At 36.9% G+C, this 24,944-nt stretch overlaps 1 protein-coding gene across 2 annotated transcripts in view; it reads right to left on the minus strand.

Moving 5' to 3' along the window:
* Positions 1 to 24,722, minus strand: part of RBM27 (RNA binding motif protein 27) — a 60,475-nt gene extending 35,753 nt beyond the window's left edge. Inside the window, exons 1-7 of one of the 2 annotated variants that reach the window (XM_006069380.4) lie at positions 24,481 to 24,722; positions 12,138 to 12,256; positions 9,769 to 9,893; positions 5,217 to 5,308; positions 4,356 to 4,549; positions 3,187 to 3,447; positions 1,412 to 1,705 (exon numbers count right to left, since the gene is read on the minus strand). In XM_006069380.4, coding sequence (XP_006069442.3) covers positions 1,412 to 1,705; positions 3,187 to 3,447; positions 4,356 to 4,549; positions 5,217 to 5,308; positions 9,769 to 9,893; positions 12,138 to 12,256; positions 24,481 to 24,539 — 1,144 coding nt within the window. In that variant the 5' untranslated portion in view covers positions 24,540 to 24,722. Of the gene's footprint in view, positions 1 to 1,411; positions 1,706 to 3,186; positions 3,451 to 4,355; positions 4,550 to 5,216; positions 5,309 to 9,768; positions 9,894 to 12,137; positions 12,257 to 24,480 lie in introns of both variants that reach the window. The other variant, XM_006069379.4, reaches the window with a different exon arrangement.
* Positions 24,723 to 24,944: the final 222 nt, after the last annotated feature.

Raw genomic sequence — 24,944 nt, forward strand, 5'->3', positions numbered from 1 at the left:
GGGAGGAGAAGGGGACGACAGAGGATGAGATGGTTGGATGGCATCATGGACTCGATGGACATGAGTCTGAGTAAACTCCGGAGTTGGTGATGGACAGGGAAGCCTGGTGTACTGCAGTCCACGGGGTCACAGAGTTGGACACGACTGAGCGACTGAACTGAACCGACACACGTAAAATGACTGCTCCAGAATTTTCTCAGTTATATTTTAAAAATTCAGTCTTATTTCTGTTTTAGCTCAACTAGCAACTGTTTTTTTTGAAATGATCATTTTTAAACATTTCTCCTAATTTTGGTGAATTTGATAACAGCATATTGACCCCCTTTTTTTTTGAAGTCTTTTATCAGTAAAGAGATTCATACCCAAGTACATACTGGTGAAATGTTCTGATATCTGAAAAATACTTCAGGGAAATAAAGTAAAAAAAATTGTGTGGGGCAGGCAAGAAGAATAAATGAGACAAAAACAGCTGAATATTAACCATTGAATTTAGATGATGAAACATGGTATATTATTACTCTACATCTGTGTGTATTCAAAAATTTCCATAAAGGGGAAGAGAAATTGGATGAAGGCAGTCAAAAGACACAAACTTCCAATTATAAGATAAATAAGTACTAGGGATATAATGCACAACATGATAAATATAATTAACACTGCTCAATGTTGTATATGAAAGTTGTTAACAGAGTAAATCCTAAGAGTTCTCATCATAAGAAAACTAAAATTTTTTACTATTTCTTTAATACCTATATGAGATGATGGATGATCACTAAACTTACCGTGATAATCACTTCATGATGTATACAAATCAAATCAGTATGCTGTACACCTTAAACTATACAGTGCTGTATGTATATAGATTAATATAACTGGAAGAAGAAAACCAAGAAAAGTCCCATAATAAAATGTTTTACAGAGTATTTCAATATTCTCTAAGAGATTTACTTTAAAGATGCTGCTGCTAAGTGGCTTCAGTTGTGTCTGACTCTGTGTGACCCTAAGGACAGCAGCCCTCCTGGCTCCTCTGTCCACAGGATTCTCTAGGCAAGAATACTGGAGTGGGTTGCCATTTCCTTCTCCCCTTTAAAGATGGAACTTTCACTAAACTACTGGCATAGTCTTATTTTTCTGACCTCTTCAAAATGCTGGCTTTCTATCAACGAGCAAGATTTTGACTCCAGGTCAATATAGGTTAGGGCACTACTAATAAAATTTACACTTGGAGGTACTATAAATAATGCAATATGACACTAGGTAGAAAAAAGGGAAGAACATCTTAATTATGGAAATATATTCCAAATTCTATTAATAATTTATTTTTCAAATTCTTAAAATCTAGTATCAAGTTACATAAAAGGGATGGATTCCTCTAAATATTCTTCACTAAAGAAACTATACATATACTTACGTGGTATGGGAAGCACAACAGAAGGTGGAGGCTGGCCATGTCCTTGGGGAACAGGAAGTCTCATGCTGTGGCCAGGGCCTGGGCCTGGGCCTGGGCCTGGGCCCGGGCCTGGACCAGGGCCTGGGCCAGGGCCTGGCATTGGAGGCATTAACATTCCAGGAGGTGGTGGAGGAGGAAGCCCAGGAGGAGGTGGAGGGAAAGGAATCATGCTTGGTAGAGCAACTTCATCAACAACCAAGGGATCATTTCCATGATCAAACTGACAAAGGTCACCAAGTACACAGAATCCTCTTTCTGTAAGAATCAAAGATAAATTTCACTATGATCTACACAGAGTTCAGCAAACAAACAATTCCCTGAAACATCCACCAATCTGATTTATGGAGTGCTTTTTGTGCAAGGAATTTAAAGGCTTCTTAGTGTTATTCTGTTACCATTGCATATTCCTGAGGTAGGAACAGGTGTACTCTCTACTTGCTATACTGTGGCACTATGCTTTACTGAGACAGCAAATAATCAGGTCAAAAGCAGGCTACCAACCACTATCAGATTAACCCATTTGCTATTGAGTTTTCATAATAAAAATTCAGATATTTTAAATAACTTAACAAAGGTAGAGAGGATAAGGAATGTGAATTAGATGACCTACTTTCAACTATCTACTTTCATGATATTATTCTAAAGCAACCATTTTTGCTATAAGTTGAAACTTTAAATTATTCAACTGAGTATTATGTTCCAGGTTATTCACTGCAGAATTGTAACAGCAAAATATCTGAAACATCCCCAAAGTGTCGTAAGTTTAAACACATTTTTGTACATAGAGCATACAAAGAAGTATTAAAAAAAAAAATACTGAAGAAGCTCTTTATAGTTACTATATTTAAATAGGATGACTGCCAGGAAATAATGTTAAGTGAAAGAAAAACAAAATGCATAGTATGAATGAAGTATAAATAGTATAAAGTACAATAACATTTATGTTAAAAAGAGAGTGGGGGAGAATATGTTTTTATGTACACATGCATAGATTAAGTGGAAAGATACACAAGAAACTGACAGCATAAAATTGGCTTTGAGAAGATCTTTGGGGCTGAGAGACCAGGGTGAGGGTGAGTTAATGCCTGAATCACGTGATTCTATTCTCTACTTAAATAAAAAGCAAAAATATATACATTCTATATTTAAAGGAAAATGTTATTATGTCTAGTCATTTGCTATAAATAGCCTGGGAGCTGTGAAAGTATACATGAAAACAAGACTGCCTATGAGTTGACAACTGTTGATATGATGTCACAGATACACTAGGATTAATTATATTACCTTGTGAATTTTTGTAAATATTTAAAATATTCCCATAATAAAAATCTAAAATAAACGCACGCATTAACACCGATTTCATTAACACCGAACATTCATTCAAATGGAAAGTTAGCAAGTTAAAACTGTAAGTAGGTTATACATGATTAACAAATCCCCAGGGTCAAACAGCACACAAAAAAATGACCATTCCTAGTGTCTACCAAATTCTGCAGTTTAATTACAGTGTCAGAAGTAAAGAGGAAAACAAAACATAAATTAAAGGGTCAAATCTGAACACTGTGTTAACAAGAGCCAAACTATTACATCCAACAAGTAAAGAAGCATATGCCAAAGAGATTCTCCTCCTCACTCATCCCTTTTAATAACATCCAGACTGTAATGAAATGGTATGTACTACTAGCAACATTTACTTTACTAGTACTCTGGGGTACAATATAAAAGAGAATTTTTACCATCATAATCTCTGCATCGCCTCTTTGGTGGTGGGTTTCGACCAAAAGAATTGGAAGAGCTATGATTATTATAGTAATTAGACCAACTCTCCGTTGTGTTTTCAGAGTGGTGCGCAGGTGCGATCACAGTAACAGTGCTGGGAATAGACTGTGCCCCCGAGGAATACTGCTCAGAAGAGTTCGGAGCTGGTGCAGACACAGGCACATAGGAGCTCTCCAAGTCATTCCTTTCACTCTTAAACTTTGATCTTTCTCTATGTTCTGCTTTGGAGACAAAATAAAGACAAGAAACAAATAAGACCAGACTTCTATGTTGTTAAACTGTATTTATTTTCTCACAGAAAAGGCAAGATGAGAATACTGAAGTAAATTTACTGAGCTGTCCATATTTTAAAGTGCTCTCATTATTACTATAGTCTAAAACCAGGAACATCAACAATGTGATGGATCTTGACCAAGTAACTTGTATAAAATCATCTTTTATAACAACAATGTTGATATATCAACATCAATACATAATGAAGAAAGATCAGTTTCTCTACTGACTTAGTAAGAATGCTAAGAATTGACTTTCAAACTGATCTACCACAATTTTTTTCTTTTTAAATACTCCAGCCAACCTTAAAGCAAATCAATTATTTTCAGGCAGGGGGTGGGGGTGTGGGTACGGAAAGAGACAACCCTCTCCCACCAGTAATAGTTTTGTTGGTTAAAGGACACATGTTTCAATTATACAAAATGACTTAAATTTAGACATGTCCTATGATACATGAACAAATGGCTTCTTTTTAGACAAACTCCTTTGACTCCACCCTGAGAATACAGCCCTGACTTTGTAACAAAAATCAAGTTTTTGTGACACAATTCCAGATTTTACATTGCTCAGACGTATTAAAGGTTGCTTGTTGGTGTTCAGTCCCTAAGTCATGTCTGACTCTTTGCGATCCCACGGACTGACTGCAGCACGCCAGGCTTGCCTGTCCTTCACTATATCCCACAGTTTGCTTAGATTCATATCCATCGAGTCAGTGATGCTATCTAACCATTTCATCCTCTGCCGCCTCCTTCTCCTGTTGCCTTCAATGTTTTCATCAAAGTGATTCTGACACCCCTGTGATACAAGAAGACAAGCAACTATGGAGTTTTAGGGGGAAGCCACTTGGACTCACCAACACTCCTATTTGGATCCCGGTCTTTGCTGCGCCCCCGGCTTCGACTCCGACTTCGACTCAGGCCTCGGCTCTTACTCCGGCTCTTACTCCTGCCTCTTCTCCAGTCATACTTCTCACGGTACAGTTCATTCCGTTCATAGTACCGGTCGTAGTCTCTCCACTTGCCATCTTCTCTTTTCTTCTCCCGTGTCCTGTAATATACAGATATGAAAGCCATAGGTACACTACAGAAACCAGGACAGAAAACAAATCTGGAATATGAATTATCCTCTGTGAATCATCAAAATTCATAACTTCTAAGCTTTTCCAGAGAGCCGTAAAACCACTGCGTAATTCCTCTAATCCATTACATAAAAAGAAAAAACATTCCCTTCAAGTATACTGGGTGGGGAGAAATGAAAAAAAGAGGTGAATCCAAAGCATGGGGAGGGGTAAAAGGAAAAACATGTTTAAAACTAGAAAAGACAAAAGTTCAAAACAAAGAGTTCCTAAACAAAAACTAATTTTTTGATGGTAGGCTGATGAATCAACATATAAACTACACTACTTGTAATATAAAATGCTATGGACAATTTTAATACTGAGCACCCCTAACCAAATGGAACATTTCATTAATATTCTCTAAGGAGACTGCTCCCATCTCTGAGCTCCTGGGGAAAGCACATAATGATTATTGTTTATAAAAGGAAGAGAAAGTATGACAAAGACAAAAAACACAGGGAATGGAAAAAAAAATTACTTCTTTAATCATTTTACAATGAGAGGAGTAGAGCATATGTCAAAAATCCTGCTAATGTCCTTATAAGGTAACTGAAAAGTGAGTTATCAATGTTTTCCTAATTAAAGATAAACACAAACCTTCGTTCACTAGATTCTGAACGAGTCTTCTGGGGACTAGGGTATTTCTTTTTTCTGCCATCTCGTTCTTCCTCTGCTGGCTCCTGAAATACCTACAAGAAAATATTCATTAGAAACAAGAACAGTTCTTCCATCAATTATAAAATACATCCACCTGATAAATCTTTCTGGCCACAAGAGAGGGCATAAATATACTTAAATACTAAAATCAAATCACATCCCCCAAAGTTGGTCAACAGGAAGAAGTAAAAAAAGATGTTGAAATTACTTTAACAGCAATATGTTAAATTTTAAATATCACCCTAATAGCAGTGTAGGAGGAAAACAAATTCATTCTTTAAAATATAACAGTAAAAATAACAAATCTCTACTTCTAAGTATCATATAGTAAAATGGTTTGTGTGTTTTCCTAATTATAAAATATAGTCACAATATAATTCATTTGAGGAGAACTTTAGATTTATTTCACAAAGTTTAAGGAACAAATGGTTAAGTTAACCACTGCTATAAAACTAAGTATTTCATGTGAATTATGGAAAAATGGTTATCAGAATTATTGGAAATGTTAAGGCTTCTTTTAAAACTTAAAGTCAAGATTGACCAGAAATACAGAACTAGTGATTCTATTAAAAGTTTTTAAACACAAGTTAATCTCAAAACACATACATGGGACGTCCCTGGTGGTCCAGTAGTAAAGAATCCACCTGCCAATGCAGGGGACATGGGTTCAGTCTCTAGTCTGGGAAGATCGCACATGCCTCAGGGCAACTAAGCCCATGCACTACAACCACTGAGCCCAGGTACCTAGAGCCTGTGTTCCACAACAAGAAAAGCCATCTCAATGAGACACCCACATACCACAACTAGAGAGTAGCCCCTGCAACTGGACAAAGCTTACATGATCAACGGAGACCCAGCACAGCCAAAAATAAATAAGTAAAAAAATAAATATATGGCCTTTACTAGAGGGAAATTAAGACAAATGAAGACATTTGGAAGAGCTAAACAAATGCCCATCTAATGAGAGGCTTGTTTAAAAATACACAAATCAGGAAATGAGTGAATGGAACAGAAGATAACAATTTAGTAAAATCCAGGCAACATAAAATGGCAGCCACAATATGACCACCATATGTTGCCGACAAAAACATTCTACAATTATTAAACTATATTTAAAAATCATTTTCTCTACCAATTCACAGGAAATACAGAGGATGCAATCAGCAAAATCCAGAGTCAAAAACTCCAGTGTCTGGAACAAATGACTCAGTTTTTTGCTGAGCAAAAATGACTTGCTCAGCAAATGACTGAGTTTCTTCAGTCATGAAGAAACTGACTCAGTTTCTTCAACAAAATAAAATTTAAGGGAAAAAAGGGGGTGATGAAAAGAAGAGAGTTATATCGGTAAGTAGGAAGCGGGGGGTTAAAAGATATAAAGAGACTTAAAAGATATCAACTTGGAGAACTTTATCCTTCTTTTTGCTTTTGTATATTCTCTAAAGTTTTTTTTAATGGACTTCTATTAATTTCCTCTTTGAATGTTCCTAATTTTAGGGAAGTAATTTTCTAAACTACTAATTAGTTTTTCTAATGGGAAAACCTATTCTTTCAAAGTTAAAGGACCCAAAATAATAAAAACACAAAGCCAAACAAAAACCTGTGCATGAATGTTCATAGCAGTATTATTTATGATAGATAAAAAGTATTAACTATTTGCCTATTAATACAAATATCCATCAACTGATGACTGGATAAAGAAAATGTGATATATTCATAAAATGGAATATTATCCAGCCATGAAAAATAAAAAAGGTCCTGATACATGTTACAATGTGGAGGAACCTTTTAAGTGTTATGCTAAGCAGAAGAAGCCAGCCACAGAAGATTACATACCACGTACTTCCATTTATATGAAATGTCCAGAATAAGCAAATTTAATGAGACTGAAAATAGTTTAGTATATTGCCTGGGGTGGGGACTAGGACTGGAAGACCTGGAAGTAATGGCTTAATGAGCATGAAGTTTCTTTTTTAGATGCTGAAAATGTTGTAAAATGGATTATGGAGATGGTTATACAATTCTGGATACAATGAAAATTATCACATTTGTATATTTTACATAGATGAATTGTAAAGTTGGTGAATTACATACCAATAAGCTGTTTAAAAAAGTCAAAAGGGCATGCACAATACGAATGAATCTCATGTAAAAATAAGCTAAGGAAGTTAGACAAAAGAATGTAAGACTTTTACATCCAGGGAGAATCCAGTATGTTAAGAAAGTTAAATTAATTATTCCCATGGGTATGGAAAATATACAAAGATCAAGAAATCCAAAGCAATGAGTGAAGTCTTATTCAGCATCCTGCAGTACACTGTCAAACATGATTTTTAATCTCAAGTATATTTAAGTTGAGAATAAATGAGTGCTTTCTTGCTATATAAATAAAATGCTTGATTTGTACAGATTTTTAAAAAAGTCTGTATGATTCTTATTACATAAACTGAAAAAACCAAGAATACACTGTATCCCTGGTAGCTCAGACAGCAAAGTGTCTGCCTACAATGCAGGAGACCTGGGTTCGATCCCTAAATCGGGAAGATCCCCTAGAGAAGGAAATGGCAACCCACTCCAGTATTCATGCCTGGAAAATCCCATGGACCAAGGAGCCTGGTGGGCTACAGTCCATGGGGTCGCAAAGAGTCAGACACGCCTGAGCGACTTCACTTCTTCACACTATATTAGAAATAAGAGTAGCAGTAACCTTGGGGTGAGGGAAGTGAGAGGGAATATGTAGAAGGAATTAAAAAAAAAAATGACACTTCAGCCAACTTGATTATTTAGATCTTGACTCAAACAAATGGGGACAAAAATGGACATTTATGAACAATAAGCAATTTAAACACTGGGTATCTGATATTAAGGAGTTTTTGTTACTTTTATATACAAGAATATTTGGAGGCTTTAAAAATATAACCTTTTAGAGATACCTACTAAATATTTATGAGGATGGCAAGTGGCTGAAGGTACAAAAAAGACAACTTCCTCCCTTCAATGTTATCTAACAATTACTATAAACTATTATATTTACACACTATTCTACAAGCTATTATTTGTCAGTAATAACAATTAAGTTATATATAAAAGCTAAGAAAATGGAAAAAATGCCAGACATTCGGGGTAGTATACATAGAAGCTGAAATCCATTTTCCATAATTTTCAAAATTAGGATTCACTGCAAAGATACAAAATGAAATAGTGTAACAATTTGGTTTTTTTTCTTTAACTGGTCTTTCAAAACTCAAGATAATGTAATTTTCCTCACTCAAAGGAGCTATCTTTCAAACAGACACTTTGAATCCACTGACCTACAGTGACTCTAAAAAAGGACACATGTTGCAAAAATTTTAACTTATTATACAAAGATGTAACCTATACCTTTTAAAAAAAAATTCCGCTGACCAGGGATTAAACCAATGCCCTCAGCAATGAAAGCACAGAGTCTTAAGTGCTGCATGCTGCATGCTTAGCTGCTCAGTCATGTCCAACTCTTTGCGACCCCATGGACTGTAGCCTGGTCTGGAGCCCACCAGGCTCCTCTATCCATGGGATTTTCCAGGCAAGAATACTGGAGTGGGGTGCAATTTCCTTCTCCAGGGGATTCTTCCCAACCCAGGGATCGAACCTGCATCTTCTTCCATGTTTCCTGCATTGTAGGCAGGTTTTTTACCCACTGAGCCATTGGAGAAGCCCTAAAGTGAAAGCATTAGTCGCTCAGTCCTGACCGACTCTTTGCGACCCCATGGACTTTAACACACCAGGCTCCTCTATCCATGGAATTCTCCAGGTAAGCATATTGGAGTGGGTTGCCATTCTCTTCTCAAGGGAATCTTTCCAACCCAGAGATCAAACCTGGGTCTCCTACATTGCAGGCAGATTCTTTACTATCTGAGCCATCAGGGAAGCCCAAGGGCATGTTGCCTTCCCATTAGGGAAATAAACCCCAGGCCCCCCATGACAGGTGGGGATACTCACCACTATACTAACAAGGACCACCAGAATTCCCTAACCTATAACTTAAACCAAAAATTATACATTATTCAATATAGAAGAAAAGTTTCTTCGTATTTCCATTACCTGAAAAAACATACTGGGAGCCCATTCTTTTTTTTTAACTGATGTGTAATTGATTTACAATGTTGTGCTAATTACTGCTGTACAGCAAAGTGATTCATTTACATACACACACACACACACACACTTTATATTCTTTTCCATTATGGTTTATTATCACAGGATATTGAAAAGAGTTCCCTGTGCTGTACAGTAGGACTATGTTGTTTATCCATTCTGTATATAAAAGTTTACATCTGCTAATCTCAAACTCCCACTCCACCCCTTCCCCAGTCCTCTCCCCCTGTGCAACCCATCACTCTGTTCTCTATGTCCAATTAAAAGAGAATAACTTTTACAGAGGTCAACTACCAACTGAGGATGATACTGGTAATAAGAGCTAAGAAGTCCCTGCAAGCAAAAGAAAACTTTACATCACCTCTTCTTTAATTTCTTCTTTTTCTTGGACTGGTGGTTTTGGCTCAGGCTTAACTGGTTCCAAAGGAGGAAGGTAGTTCTTAGTATAGAGACTTTCAAATAGCTTATCCACAAAACCTGAAGTTTCTAAGGAGAAAATATAATATGTAAGTGTTACACAAAGGGAAATGAGGAATGACTAGTAGGTAACCAAACGTTTGACAACACACTCTATTGGTAAAATTGAGGAAAGTGGGACATCTCATTCAAAGCTGGTGGAACTAAAAATGAGTCTCACCCTTATGGGGGAGAAACCATTTCTGGGGTTTAAAACCCTTTAAAGATACTTGCACATGTACAAAATGATTTATATGCAAGATTGCCTGTTTGCGTATGTAAAAGATTGGCTACAACCCAAATTTCCATGAATAAGAGACTAAATCATATGACAATCAAACAATAACACACAGCGGCTATAAAAAGAATAAGTACTGATAATATCAACACTCCAAGATATAAAATTAAATATTGTATCCATATATATTTGCATTAAAGAAAACTCTGAAAGGACACAAAAATGACAAGGTAATGTACTAGGGGTGGGAAGGGATCAGATGAGGTGAGAGAGACTTTCATGATATACCTTTATATTGTTAGATTAACTAAATTGCGTACTCAAATATTTATTTTTAAATTAGTTGAAAAATAAATTTTGACATGAGAGTGGTATGAAAATATCATTTTGTGTTTTAAGTAAAACATGAAAAAGGCTGCTCTATTTTGTAACTTTTTCAGACTCTTTAATGGAGAGAACCAGAGGAAGTTATTAAAAATTAAATGTCAAGATATTTATATTATGTTATTTAAACCAAATTTAAGTCACTTCCAAGGGTCCTACCCCTCAGGAAGAGCTAAAGAGGATATTAAAAGTATAATACAGATTCTGCTTACACAGCAACTGTTAGACATTTTATACAAGTAACTATTTCTAAAATGTCAAATTTTTTCTTCAGAAAAGCATCTTTTCATAAACTTTTTAGGTTATTAATTTGTGCAGTAAGCATTTCCATGATTATAAAATGGTAAGCTCTTCTTACACATAACTTTAAGACAAATTAATCAGACCATTCGAAAGACTTTATGATCAGAAGACTGTTTTTACATGCCTCTGTATTTCTAAAGCACTTTTTAAAACATGTATTACTTTTGTAATTTAAAAGATACACATATCATGAGTATCTTTAGTTAAAACTAAGCAATATTTATTAATATATTTAGAAAATACTCATCTGTACTGAAATAATTCTATATTAATTTTGTATAAAAAGTCTTAAAAATGGACAAAAAATATGTAATCCTGTTTCAGACTGAGAAGCCATATGACTATCTTTTCTTTTTCAGAAGATACTTGAGCTAAAGGATCCTTTCTCATTACTAACAACTATCTCAACTAGTAAATATAAAATACCCACATTCCTGTTTGTCCATTCAACAATATTTATTGAGTATCTTCTATATGTCAAGTCTGTAGGTTTCGAGTCTCCAATTTTAACAAAGGAAAAGACAAACGGGAGGTGGAGACAGACACACACAGATAAACAGGCAGATTAACATATAACATGACAGGGAGTAACAAATGCCATGAAAAAATAATAAAGCAAAAATGGGAAGAGGAGAGAGTGACCTATACTGTATGTAGGATGTTCAGGGGAAACCACTCTGAGAAGATGACATTTGAGAAGAGGCCAGAAACCATGAGAAATTGTGTTTCAAGCAAGGGTAAAACAGTGTTCAAAAGCCCTCATTTGGGAACATGTTTGCCATGCTGAACAAAACAGCAAGGTGGTTCATGTGGCTAGAATGGAACAAATGACAGGGAGTGGTAGGAAATGAGGTCAGAGAAGCAGCAGGGAGACCCCCAGGAAGCTCCGCAAACTAGGAACAAGATTTTGCTAAGAAGATGAGAAGTTAAAGACATACAGAGAAGAGGAGCATGCCCATTTCTTCTTGCATATCAAGAAGCCCCAGTCAAGAAGGAGAAAAACAGTTACCTTTATTGTCTTAATAAACAGTAAGAATAAGTAGCTTCATTATTTTTAAAATTGTTACTCTTTAACCATTAACTAGGCTCTACCACAAGCTCCAAGGATTCATTCACTTAAAAAGTACTTGAATTACAACTGCCTCAATATCGGAGAGGAGCAGAGTAGGAAAGGGAAAAAAGTTTTGCCGAATACACAATAAATAATTAAGCATGAATAGGTATGTTCAAGTATTTAAAGCACTCTGACCAATTTCTTTCCTTTCAAGCTTTATCTTTAAGATTTTATCAGGAAGTTTTAAATTTAAAATCTCTATTTAAATACTTGGTTGAAGGCCTATAATATTTACCTTTTTGTAAAAATACGTCAAGTTGATCAGCACAAAAGGCTTTCAATTCTTTCTCAGGTTTGTCCTTCTTGACCAGTGCTACAACATAGTTGGCTAAGGCTGAAGGGTCAGCATCACATCTAGTTAGACAAAGAGAAAACAAGTATTTTTAAACATTTTTTTCAAATACTGATGTCATTAACGAAACCACCCCTATTTTGGAAGGCTTCAATAAAAAACTTTATTTTAAAAAATGACTGCAAACACAGGCAACTATCGTTAACAAAGAGCATGTTTATATATATATTACAGTTAAGTTTTTCTTTTCCTGCTTATTTTTATAAAATAATGTGCCTCCTATTTTTAATGTTCCAATTATACTCAGAACTTTGGACTGAATCTACATTTATTTGCTCTCAATGGTAATAGGGAAAGGATGGCAATGGACTCTTAAGGTGCAGCTTGACTCCCAGGCTGTAGAAGCACTGTAGATCTGCTCAGGAACTCTCTGTTCTGAATGATCAATGAAGAAGCAGGGGAAGTGATGGGACAGCTTTTCCATTCTCTGTAATGCCAAGCACCAATATCTAAAAATGGCAATTTCTACCTCTAATCTTCTCAGTGAGTATCTTAAGGATCATTTTAAGACAAAAAGTAAGAACACAAAAAGCATGTCACCTTAAATTTTATTGGCAAACACTTCAGCAGCTATTAGGAAGAAAGAAAAGATTGGGGAGTTAGAACAGGAAGGATAAGAGAAGTGGTGAAAGGGCAGCAGAGATAACCTTTATTTACGTCACTTTTTTTTCTAGTCAGTTAGTAACCTGACTTTGACATTCTAAGTTATCTCTTATGCCAGGGCAGCACAAGATCCTTGAGTTGCCAACTCCTAATGTACAACAATCCGCCAGACTTAACATTTTATATATATTACAAGTAATAGAAAGTTTTCTTCTTATAAAAAATATACATACACACACTTATATATTTATATTCTATTTTCCCCATAAATGTACATTTAAGTATCATATATCCTTTGTGGCTTCACAGCACTGTTGTGAAGATAAAATGAAAAAACTCAGAATGACAGGAAGTAAAATCATTATGCAAGAAAATGATTATATCCCTATAAAACACTAATCTTATTCTATGATCCTTGGGCCTCTACTATAAATCAGAAAGTTAAAAAAGTTTCAGCTCAAGGTATCAATTACATTTCCAATAACGTATGAGATTAGTAAGTAAAAAACACCACCAACACCCCTACTTCCTTTCTAGTGTATACTTTTAAAACATTTATGCACCAAATTCTGAGAGCAAATTTCAATTCTATCCATTTTACAGAACTCAAAACTAATTAAAAAAAAAATGATGGGCAAATGTCAGAGTGCACTAGGAGTCTAAGTACACAGATGATGAGTTATGTATTAATTAAAAGAAAGCTGGGATCCTTAAATAAAACGATTGTATTTTGGAGAATTATGAACAGATTACCTTAATAAATCCAACTGCTAAATTCTAAAATGGACATATAGCATCTCCACTTATAGTCTAAACACAGAGAGAAAGGATTTTTTTATTTAAATAACTAAGAATAACAGAAAAGAAGCAATGTTATTTTCCCTGATCTTATGGGAACCTTCAAGGAGTCTCAGGACCTAACAGGTATAACACTGGGTAAGAATATGAGGTTTCCAGTGAGAAACAGGCAAAACTCAGATTACTGGAAAATGAGGTGAGTTAAACAAATCCAGTATCTTCTACATATAGTTAGTATTCAGACTCTAAAAAACAAATGCAGAATTAGGTTGTTTCTGATGAAATAATTTTGATGTAACACTGATAAAACTCAAGATGAATAGTTACAAGAAAGTAAGAGTAGACATCAAGAAAAGATTATAGATTCTAAATATTTGTTTAATGTGAGTGAACAAGTGATTGTTAATAAATGATAGTTAGAATTCTGCACCAAATACAAAAAGCATGTTTTACAGCCAAAGGAATGGGACCATTTAAATTTAACAGCTCCTATGCAATCTCAAAAACGACAGAATGATCTCTGTTCGTTTCCAAGGCAAACCATTCAATATCACAGTAATCCAAGTCTATGCCCCAACCAGTAACGCTGAAGAAGCTGAAGTTGAACGGTTCTATGAAGACCTACAAGACCTTTTAAAACTAACACCCAAAAAAGATGTCCTTTTCATTATAGGGGACTGGAATGCAAAAGTAGGAAGTCAAGAAACACCTGGAGTAACAGGCAAATTTGGCCTTGGAATATGGAATGAAGCAGGGCAAAGACTAATAGAGTTTTGCCAAGAAAATGCACTGGTCATAGCAAACACCCTCTTCCAACAACACAAGAGAAGACTCTACACATGGACATCACCAGATGGTCAACACCAAAATCAGACTGATTATATTCTTTGCAGCCAAAGATGGAGAAGCTCTATACAGTCAGCAAAAACAAACCAGGAGCTGACTGTGGCTCAGATCATGAACTACTTACTGCCAAATTCAGACTGAAATTGAAGAAAGTAGGGAAAACCACTACACCATTCAGGTATGACCTAAATCAAATCCCTTACGATTATACAGTGGAAGTGAGAAATAGATTTAAGGGCCTAGATCTGATTGATAGAGTGCCTGATGAACTATGGAATGAGGTTCGTGACATTGTACAGGAGACAGGGATCAAGACCATCCCCATGGAAAAGAAATGCAAAAATGCAAAATGGCTGTCTGGGGAGGCCTTACAAATAGCTGTGAAAAGAAGAGAAGTGAAAAGCACAGGAGAAAAGGCAAGATATAAGCATCTGAATGCAGAGTTCCAAAGAATAGCAAGAAGAGATAAGAAAGCCTTCCTTAGCGATCAATGCAAAGAAACAGAGGAAAACAACAGAATGGGAAAGACTAGAGATCTCTTCAAGAAAATCAGAGATGCCAAGGGAACATTTCATGCAAAGATGGGCTCGATAAAGGAAAGGAATGGTATGGACCTAACAGAAGCAGAAGATATTAAGAAGAGGTAGCAAGAATACACAGAAGAACTGTACAAAAAAGATCTTCACAACCAAGATAATCACGATGGTGTGATCACTGACCTAGAGCCAGACATCCTGGAATGTGAAGTCAAGTGGGTGTTAGAAAGCATCACTACGAACAAAGCTAGTGGAGGTGATGGAATTCCAGTTGAGCTATTTCAAATCCTGAAAGATGATGCTGTGAAAGTGCTGCACTCTATATGCCAGCAAATTTGGAAAACTCAACAGTGGCCACAGGACTGCAAAAGGTCAGTTTTCATTCCAATCCCAAAGAAAGGCAATGCCAAAGAATGCTCAAACTACCGCACAATTGCACTCATCTCACACGCTAGTAAAGTAATGCTCAAAATTCTCCAAGCCAGGCTTCAGCAATACGTGAACCATGAACTTCCAGATGTTCAAGCTGGTTTTAGAAAAGGCAAAGGAACCAGAGATCAAATCACCAACATCCGCTGGATCATGGAAAAATCAAGAGAGTTCCAGAAAAACATCTATTTCTGCTTTATTGACTATGCCAAAGCCTTTGACTGTGTGGATTACAATAAACTGTGGAAAATTCTTCAAGAGATGGGAATACCAGACCACCTGACCTGCCTCTTGAGAAATCTGTACGCAGGTCAGGAAGCAACAGTTAGAACTGGACATGGAACAACAGACTGGATCCAATTAGGAAAAGGAGTACGTCAAGGCTGTATATTGTCACCCTGCTTATTTAACTTCTATGCAGAGTACATCATGAGAAACGCTGGACTGGAAGAAACACAAGCTGGAATCAAGATTGCCGGGAGAAATATCAATAACCTCAGATATGCAGATGACACCACCCTTATGGCAGAAAGTGAAGAGGAACTAAAAAGCCTCTTGATGAAAGTGAAAGTGGAGAGTGAAAAAGTTAGCTTAAAGCTCAACATTCAGAAAACGAAGATCATGGCATCCGGTCCCATCACTTCATGGGAAATAGATGGGGAAACAGTGGAAACAGTGTCAGCCTTTATTTTTCTGGGCTCCAAAATCACTGCAGATGGTGACTGCAGCCATGAAATTAAAAGACGCATACTCCTTGGAAGGAAAGTTATGACCAACCTAGACAGCATATTCAAAAGCAGAGAAATTACTTTGCCAACAAAGGTCCGTCCGTCTAGTCAAGGCTATGGTTTTTCCTGTGGTCATGTACGATTGTGAGAGTTGGACTGTGAAGAAGGCTGAGCGCCAAAGAATTGATGCTTTTGAACTGTGGTGTTGGAGAAGACTCTTGAGAGTCCCTTGGACTGCAAGGAGATCCAACCAGTCCATTCTGAAGGAGATCAGCCCTGGGATTTCTTTGGAAGGAATGATGCTAAAGCTGAAACTCCAGTACGTTGGCCACCTCATGCGAAGAGTTGACTCATTGGAAAAGAGTCTGATGCTGGGAGGGATTGGGGGCAGGAGGAGAAGGGGATGACTGAGGATGAGATGGCTGGATGGCATCACTGACTCGATGGATGTGAATCTGAGTGAACTCTGGGAGTTGGTAGGGAGGCCTGGCGTGCTGCGATTCATGGGGTCGCAAAAAGTCGGACACAACTGAGCTACTGAACTGAACTGACTATGTATCCATAAAGTGCACTAAGAATGAAGGAAATCACCAGTCTGAAATAATGAGTCACATCAATTGAATGGTGAAACAAATACATTAGGAAGTTTTTTGCTGTGATTTTTTTTGTACCTTTATGATTGCTCTTATTTATTCTTTCATCACCACTTACCATATACTCTTAAAACTGACAATTAAAATATTATAGTAGCTATGATACCAATAGTAGCTATAATAGCTACTATAATAGTAGCTACTATTATAGCTACTATTATAGTAGCTACTATTATAACTGCTATAATATTATAGCTACTATTATAGTATAGCTACGACTATAGTAGCTATACTATTATAGGTACTATTATAGTATAGTTACTATTATATACTATATATAGTATAGTATAGCTATAGTATATACTATACTATTATAGTATAGCTACTATTATAGTAACTATAATATTATAGCTACTATTATAGTATCGCTATAGCTACTATTATAGTATAGCTACTACTATAGTAGCTATACTATTATAGGTACTATTATAGTATAGCTACTATAGTAGCTATGGTAGTACCCATACTGTAATAGTAGCTATGGTAACAACTTTCCTGGACAAGGAAAAGGCTACCCACTCCAGTATTCTGGCCTGGAGAATTCCATGGACTATATAGTCCATGCGGTTGCAGAGTCGGACATGACTTAGAGACTTTCACTGACACGGACATGATACCAATATTAATAGTAGACCAAAAAGACTTTCAGAAGTATGTCACAAAAATATGAGCATGACTAAGACCCTTGATAGCTTACAAGACAAATGCAGGGCCACTTCCTACTTCTCTTACACAAAAACAGTACCCAAAGAGTATTTAAAATCTTTTCGCTCTTGGGACTTCTGCGGTGGTCCAGTGGCTAAGACTCCACTCTCCTAATGCAGGGGATCTGGGTTTCAATCCCTGCTCAGGGAACTAGATCCCACATGCTGCAGCTAAGAGTTCACATGCTGCAATGAAAGATCAAAGATCCCATATGCTGCAGTTAAGACCCAGTGCAGCCAAACTAATTATTTAAAAAAATCCCTTTTAGCTCTCATTTATAACCAAAGCTATGGAAATTCATTTCTGCCTAACTATAGGGACAAAGTATATCTTGCAAAGAGGTTTTAAAATTATGGGGCCATGGCTATGTTAAACACATGTTTCTAGACAAAAAGGGGCTTCCATTATAACAAAGAGATTAGGAAAGGTAATAATATCCACCAAAAAGTACTATTCTATAGTCTTTAAAAGGTCTTAATAGCATGTGTGTGCATGTGCTAAGTCGCTTCAGTTGTGTTTCTTTGCAATCTTATGAACTGAAGCTCCTGTGTCCATGGGATGCTCCACACAAGAATACTGGAGTGAGTTGCCATGCTTTCCTCCAGAGGATCTTCCCAACCCAGGTATCAAACCCGCATCTCTTATGTCTCTTGCACTGGCAGATGGGTTCTTTATCACTAGCCCCACCTGGGAAACCCCTTAACACCATGATCAATTATTATTCATTTTACAGATGCCTAAATTTGTAAATATGTAAAGACAAATCAAGTGATCCATTCAAAACCAGGGAGACAGCTTACCTGTGGAACTAAAACTCAGTTTCAATTCCATGCAAGTAAAATCTATCACAGCATATACATTTTTTCTAATGTTTATCTGCACAACAAATTAATGTATTCTAAGCCTCAATCGGTAATCACCTTTCAGTTAAAATAAAGAACCATAAGAAGTTTCCTAAAGTTTAATGGAAGTTACAAATGAGGATTCTTTAAAATTCACATCTTGCATAATGTTCTACAAACATGTTTCCATTATCTATTTTTATTTAAAAGAATAAAAATTGCTTAGAATGAATTTTTATCACGAGAAGTTAATAGAAATATTGCCCAGGAATGTCTTATCTGTAAAAATCTCAAATCTGTCTTTTTTCTTCTTAATGAAATCACCATTGCAGGTATTAACACATCCACTGAGCCTTGCAGATACTTTTAGTAATTCAACTCAGATATCAACTCAGCCTTGCAGATACTTTTAGTAATCTGATTTTCTCAACGTGCTTAGCTGGTGGCTACTGCACTACTACTATTGTGTAGGAAACAAAAATATTGGTACTTCCACGTCTTTTCAAATGAAAGCTTTCACATTCCCCATCATTAGTTAGGGGCTTTCATGAATGAAGACGATGTGGAAGAAAATACCCCAAGATTTATCTGGAGGGGAAAAATAGATGTTACTCAGTTGCAGACACCATTGTGATACCCTGGCACAGTAGCCACCAGCTAAGCACACTCAGAAAATGAGACTACTTTAAAAAAAAAATCATACTTTTCTAATTGTGACCAACCTAAATACACATAGAAGGACATTGATTAGACATTTACTAAATGTTAAGGAAATGCCAACCTTCTTGCTGGGTAATGGAATTACTTTGAGCAAGACAGACCTTGCCCCTCAGTCACAAGGAAATGAAAAAATAATAATTATAGTACAAAATATCAAATGGCTAAACAAAGAGATTAATAATGAAGTAACAACACTGTGAGAGGACGAACAAGACATTGGTAGGAAACGAGGCTATGAAGGCAATATATGGCTCCTAGCCTACAGCAAATGGGCCAGGGAGAGTGAAGTCAGAAATATTTAGGAGTCACATCAAAGAACATTAAGAACAAATACATTCCTAACTTAGTATACTAAAACTTGCCAAGAAGTCTTTGGGCCAGAGTAAGTCTTCTATGAAATAGTGAGTGGTCTTCTTAAACACGTCCCACAGAACTTTAGAGGGACATCAATTCTTTCAATCTACTACATATGCTTTAGAAAATTATCAGTACTTTTCAGTCTTAAGAACATACCTACAAAATACTCATTTTATCCTTGCAGTTCATTTATCAAGATGTGAGATCTAACAAGCTGCTACATGGTGATTTTTCTTCCCATTTGAGCAACTGCAGAGATTTCTAGTCAAAATTCATTTGGTAAGGATTGCAAATGTACAAACAGCATGTAAACTTTAGAGTTCAACCCAAATACACACCCCCTGACCACTGGGTCAACAGAATCATCCCAATGAACATTATTGTGTCTTTTCCATCATACTCAGAAATGACACAAAGTCAATGTTTTACAGCTTTTTTTTTTTTTTTACAAAGACCTTGATATGGCCTAAACTCACAGAAACTGCACATCAGGTTGATGGGTTTCTCTACCAATTCTTGTCTAGGGCCTGCAATGAGAATCTGTCATGCACTAGACTGATTATTCTGTAAGCGGCAGAAGGACTTAACACTAGTATTAATAAGTATTTTTGCAAAAAGAGTTTAATATATTTTCACATTTCAAAAACCATAAAATTCATTTATATTTAATGATTCTGGTACATAAAATACTTTTTATAGTCTGCATCATTGCAAGATAGGTAAAAGGTTAATATAATTAATTGTTTAACACAGAAAGGTAAGAAAACTCTCCAAAGTCAGTGACTCAAATATAGATCTAAACTAAATGCCCTGCATCGCACAATGATGCTCTACCAAAAGATGACAGATAAACGGATGAATACAACTGTTGAGAAAGTATTACAAACCCTATCACTCTCTTCAAAACATGTATCAAGGCAATTTTTTTTGGTTATTCATAGCTTTTTTTTTTCTTTCAGTTTGAGATATAATTGACATACAGAACTATGTATGTCCAAATTGTACAGCATTAATGATTTTACTTACATATATGAAATGTTACCATGATAAATTTAGTGAACATTCATTTCACATAGATACAAAATAAAACCAAAAAACACATTTTTTCCTTGTCATGAGAAGTCAGGATTTTATCTCAACTTTCATATGTAACACACAGCAGTGTTAACTATATTAATCATGCTTCACATTCTTAGTACTATATATCTTGTACCTGGAAGTTTGTACCTACTTACTATCTTCATCCAACTCTCCTCCTCTGGTAAAGACAACCCCACCTCTGGTAATCACAAATCTGATCTCTTTTTCTATGAGTTTATTTGTTTGTTTTTGAAGTAAAATTGACTTAAAACACTTATGTTAGCTGCTGGTGTACAACGCTGTGATTTGGTATTTCTATACATTACAAAATTATTATCACAAGACAAATTTTTACAATAAACCTAATAAGCAGCAGTGAATTAGATGTACTTATATAAATTCAATATATATATAATAAAAATGCCTTAAAACATTCCTCATTAAAGACAACATTTTTGGTAGAAATGCATGTTTGTTATTTTAAAATGCTTGCTTGAATGTTTTCTAAACTTGTAGAAATTTCTCCACTGGCTGATTTATCCTCTATATTTACTTAGAACCTTATCTTTAAGGAGTCCAGATAGTTCAAGTGAGCAGTTATTTGTAATAAAAAGAAATCATGACATGTCCTACTCATGTATAATCCCTACATAGTCTCTATAACTAGGATATCTAGAAGATTTTGAAACTGAAGGAAGATGAGGACCCAAACAAGATCTGTGTTCAGTCTGTTCATGCAGCAGTAGGAAGAGAGATAAACTCCTGGACTAAGATGGTTTCTCTCCCTTTTACTGCACTGCCAAAGAAAATGGTACTAGGTGGCTCGCAGCTAGTTCAGGAGTGCTTTCTTCTAGTCTCCCTCCCCCTGTCCCTCCTCTAATAAGGTAACAGATATGCCCCACATCTACAAAAGGAGTGGAAACAGATAAGCTCTAACAGTATGAGATTTCTAATTTGTCTATGGGCACAAACGCATACAAACTAGACTGGTTTCATAATATTCTGTTACCTGACTTCATTTCACTAATGACAAGGTGGACCACACTTAAAAATCCCTAAAAATCAAAACCTTTTATAATTCAGTTACTTTTTTTTGGAGTGGGGGGAGGGCATCCATGTGGCTTGCAGGATCTTAGCTACCAGAATGGAGACTGACCCAGGTCCACAACAGTGAAAGCACAGAGTCCTAACCACTGGACCACCAGGGAATTTCCTAAATTTAGAAAATTTTAAATTAAGCTAAATAAGAAAGTGCAACAGGAAATCATGTACATAACTACAGTCTGATTAAAACATATCCACTGCAACTACATTATATGAAAGCCTGACAACTGCTCTGAAATGCTGTGTTGTAGCAACATGCCAATCTCCCATGAAAATTTTCTTGAATCTGGAATATGCAAAAAGTAAACTTACAAATACAACCCACTTCAGCATATCATTTCTTACATTTTAGGATGTCTAAACAAAAAATACTCTCCCATGACAACATACTAAGAATGAGAATATATGTGACATTTCCACGTGCCTTTACTACTTATTATTAACATTTTCACCCAAATCCATTACCTATAAGAGTTAAAAATAAGTATTTATTTTGTAGTTTATTTTGTCATTTTGTAGTTCTAGGAAGATCATCTATATTATTAAGTCTATGCAGTGATTTTAGATCTTTCTTAACACTAAAAAAGTAACAAAAATAATCTTTAAAAGAGACATGATGTGACCTTTATGTTGAAGATATAACTCAAAACAAGTGGGGAAACTAATCATTTTGAAAGATAACTTTTACCCATAAAAATTACAGAATATATATGAATAAAATCAGTATAAATAGTCCAAAAAAACTGGTGAAAGCACCCTAGGGAGACTTAAGTTCCCACCCAAACTAAATTCTGACAATAAGAAAAAAATAAAAAAATATTACCCAGACCAAAACATTTTAGGGAGCTTTAAAAAAATAATTAACTATAAAATATTAAAACTTGTCACCTTCTTCTGAAGACATAAAATACACATTTAATACTTTCAGAAGTACTACCAACATTTAATACTTTCAAAAGTATCTACCATCCAACTAAAAACACAAAGGTTCTCCTGTTCTATATTTTAATAGACCTTTTTCTATTCTTAGCCTCTTCCATATATGGTCAATTTCACTAACTCTACTTCATGATTTCCCACCTTCATCACAATCCATTTCCACCTCTGTGCTCCAATCTTGATACTGTATGTAGGAAAAGTATGATGCACACTCAAGAGGCCCATATTCTTCAATAAAACTTTTAAGTGTGCCCAGAAGTCATTTGCATATTACTTAGACCATCACTAATGTAAAACTCAGAAGCCCTTAGTGTACATTCATTCATACCTGTGCTCTAGTCATACACATATCCTCAGAAAGCAAATACCACTTCAGACATCAAAATTCCCTTAATGCTGTCTCACTTTACCATCCCACCATCTTCACAAGGCTGACACAATGGACTACAAATGAGTCTTCCTAGGTGTTACCATCCCACCCCAAGAAACAGAAATAGCAAAACATCAAAAGTTAGTTAACAGGATTTCTCAGGAGCACAAGGAAAGAGACAAACAGGGAAGCAGCAGTCTCCTAACAACCAACTTCACCACACCCCCCGAATTACCCTTTACTTCCACCTCTGCAAAAACTCAATTTTTCCACTAAAATTATCTGATCTAATGAATCAAAGCCTGCTCATCTCTTCTTCTACTCCTTTTCTTTCAGCCAGAAAGCCCTCACCTCCAATAGGAGGAAAAGTATTAAGTAGAAATGACAAAGGGGCAGCAAATGATTCCTTCCCTTCCCATGCCTTCTTTCCCAAGAGAGTTAGTTATCACCTCCTCCCACCCTCCCTCCAGCTTTTCCTCTTCCCTCACCGAGATACCCTTCAGAGACTACCTATACCCCAGTGTCCCAAATTAACACTTCACCATCTCATCCCTTTAAAACGGTTACAAAACCAACAAAAAGTTCATATATTTCCACCATACTACTCCAGATATCAGAAATAAGCCCCTCACCAATAATCCTACACGGCAATCCTCAGTAGTTACAAAACTCTTTCTTTCCACTACCCGTTTCATTATTTCAATACCTGCATCTAAAAATCCCTTGGTGCTGCCCGTATACCCCTTTCAGCCTGTCCTCCAATAATATTAGATACTCGAGGAGTCCTTTCAACCCCCAAACTTACAAAACCTTACTTTTCCCAACCCCTAATGGTATTTAAAAATCATCAGCTCTTGGCATTATCAACTCCTCAATAATAGCATCCCTTAATAGGCTTATCAAATTCCTAATAATTCCCAAAACACTTCAGTGTCCACAAATCCCTATCCACTACCGTATTTTAATTCAATATTCTTGAACCCTTAGAACTCATCAGTAATCGCTCTAAAGCCCTCAATGTCCCTACTCTCCTTTTCTTCCTTCATGCTTCCAAAAGGTCCCCAATACTCCGCTTCTAGATCGTTTAGTCCCGGAATAATATTCTTTGTAAAACCTTTGGATATCCTGCTACTCCCTTCAAGATCCCGATATTCAAATTCTAAAATCCCTCAAGAGCCCCGATTACTCTCTCAGTTCTCAAAGAGCAGTATTTTAAATTCCCTCACTTCCCGCTACCCTTTTGAGCACCCCAAAATGTGTATTTCAAAAGCCTTCGCCGTCCTCCCCGCCCTCCCCCCCCCCGCCCAGTTCCCAGAGCCACACCGCCTCTACGTCCCTTGCTCTCCTCCCCCCACCCCCCCACAATGGTGATAGTACTACAGAGAAGACGTCGCCGGGACCTCCCGACCGCTGCCCCTCCGCTCCGCCCTCCCCCACGCCGCTTCCCCTCCCCCCACGCCCCCGCGGGCCCCCAACGCCCACGTTCGCCAGCCCCGGCCCAGCCTGCCTCACTCACATCGGCTCCAGTAACTTGGCCAGCCAGGACTTGAGGGCATCCACATCCTCTATGAGCATGGTGCAGGGAAGGCGGGCTGGGCCGCCGCTCTTGTTCGGGCCTGCCGCGAGTCGCCCCCCGCCGCCTCCTCACGCCTTCTTCACAGCTCTGGGTGCCTCAGCCCACCGGGCATCTTAGAGGACTTCAACCTACTCCCCCGGCCGGGGCCTAACAGGAACTAACCCAAGAGCCCTCGCTCAACCTAGCCCGTCGGCACAGGAGAGGGGGGAGATAGCGTCGAGTGGCGAGCGCTGGAACCAATAGGAAAGAGAGGGCCTGCGCGCAAAGCCAATGAAAAGGCTCGTTCGCCCCGCCCGCCGGTCGTACCCAGTAAATGAGGAGGGATTTAGCAAGGTAGGTAGAGAGCTTACGTGAACTCCTGGTGCAAGATGGTATCTTAGAGAAGGTGCTGTGGCTCTTAAAGG

Source organism: Bubalus bubalis, chromosome 9, assembly GCF_019923935.1.
Source record: "Bubalus bubalis isolate 160015118507 breed Murrah chromosome 9, NDDB_SH_1, whole genome shotgun sequence".
Classification (NCBI taxonomy): Eukaryota; Metazoa; Chordata; class Mammalia; order Artiodactyla; family Bovidae; genus Bubalus; species Bubalus bubalis.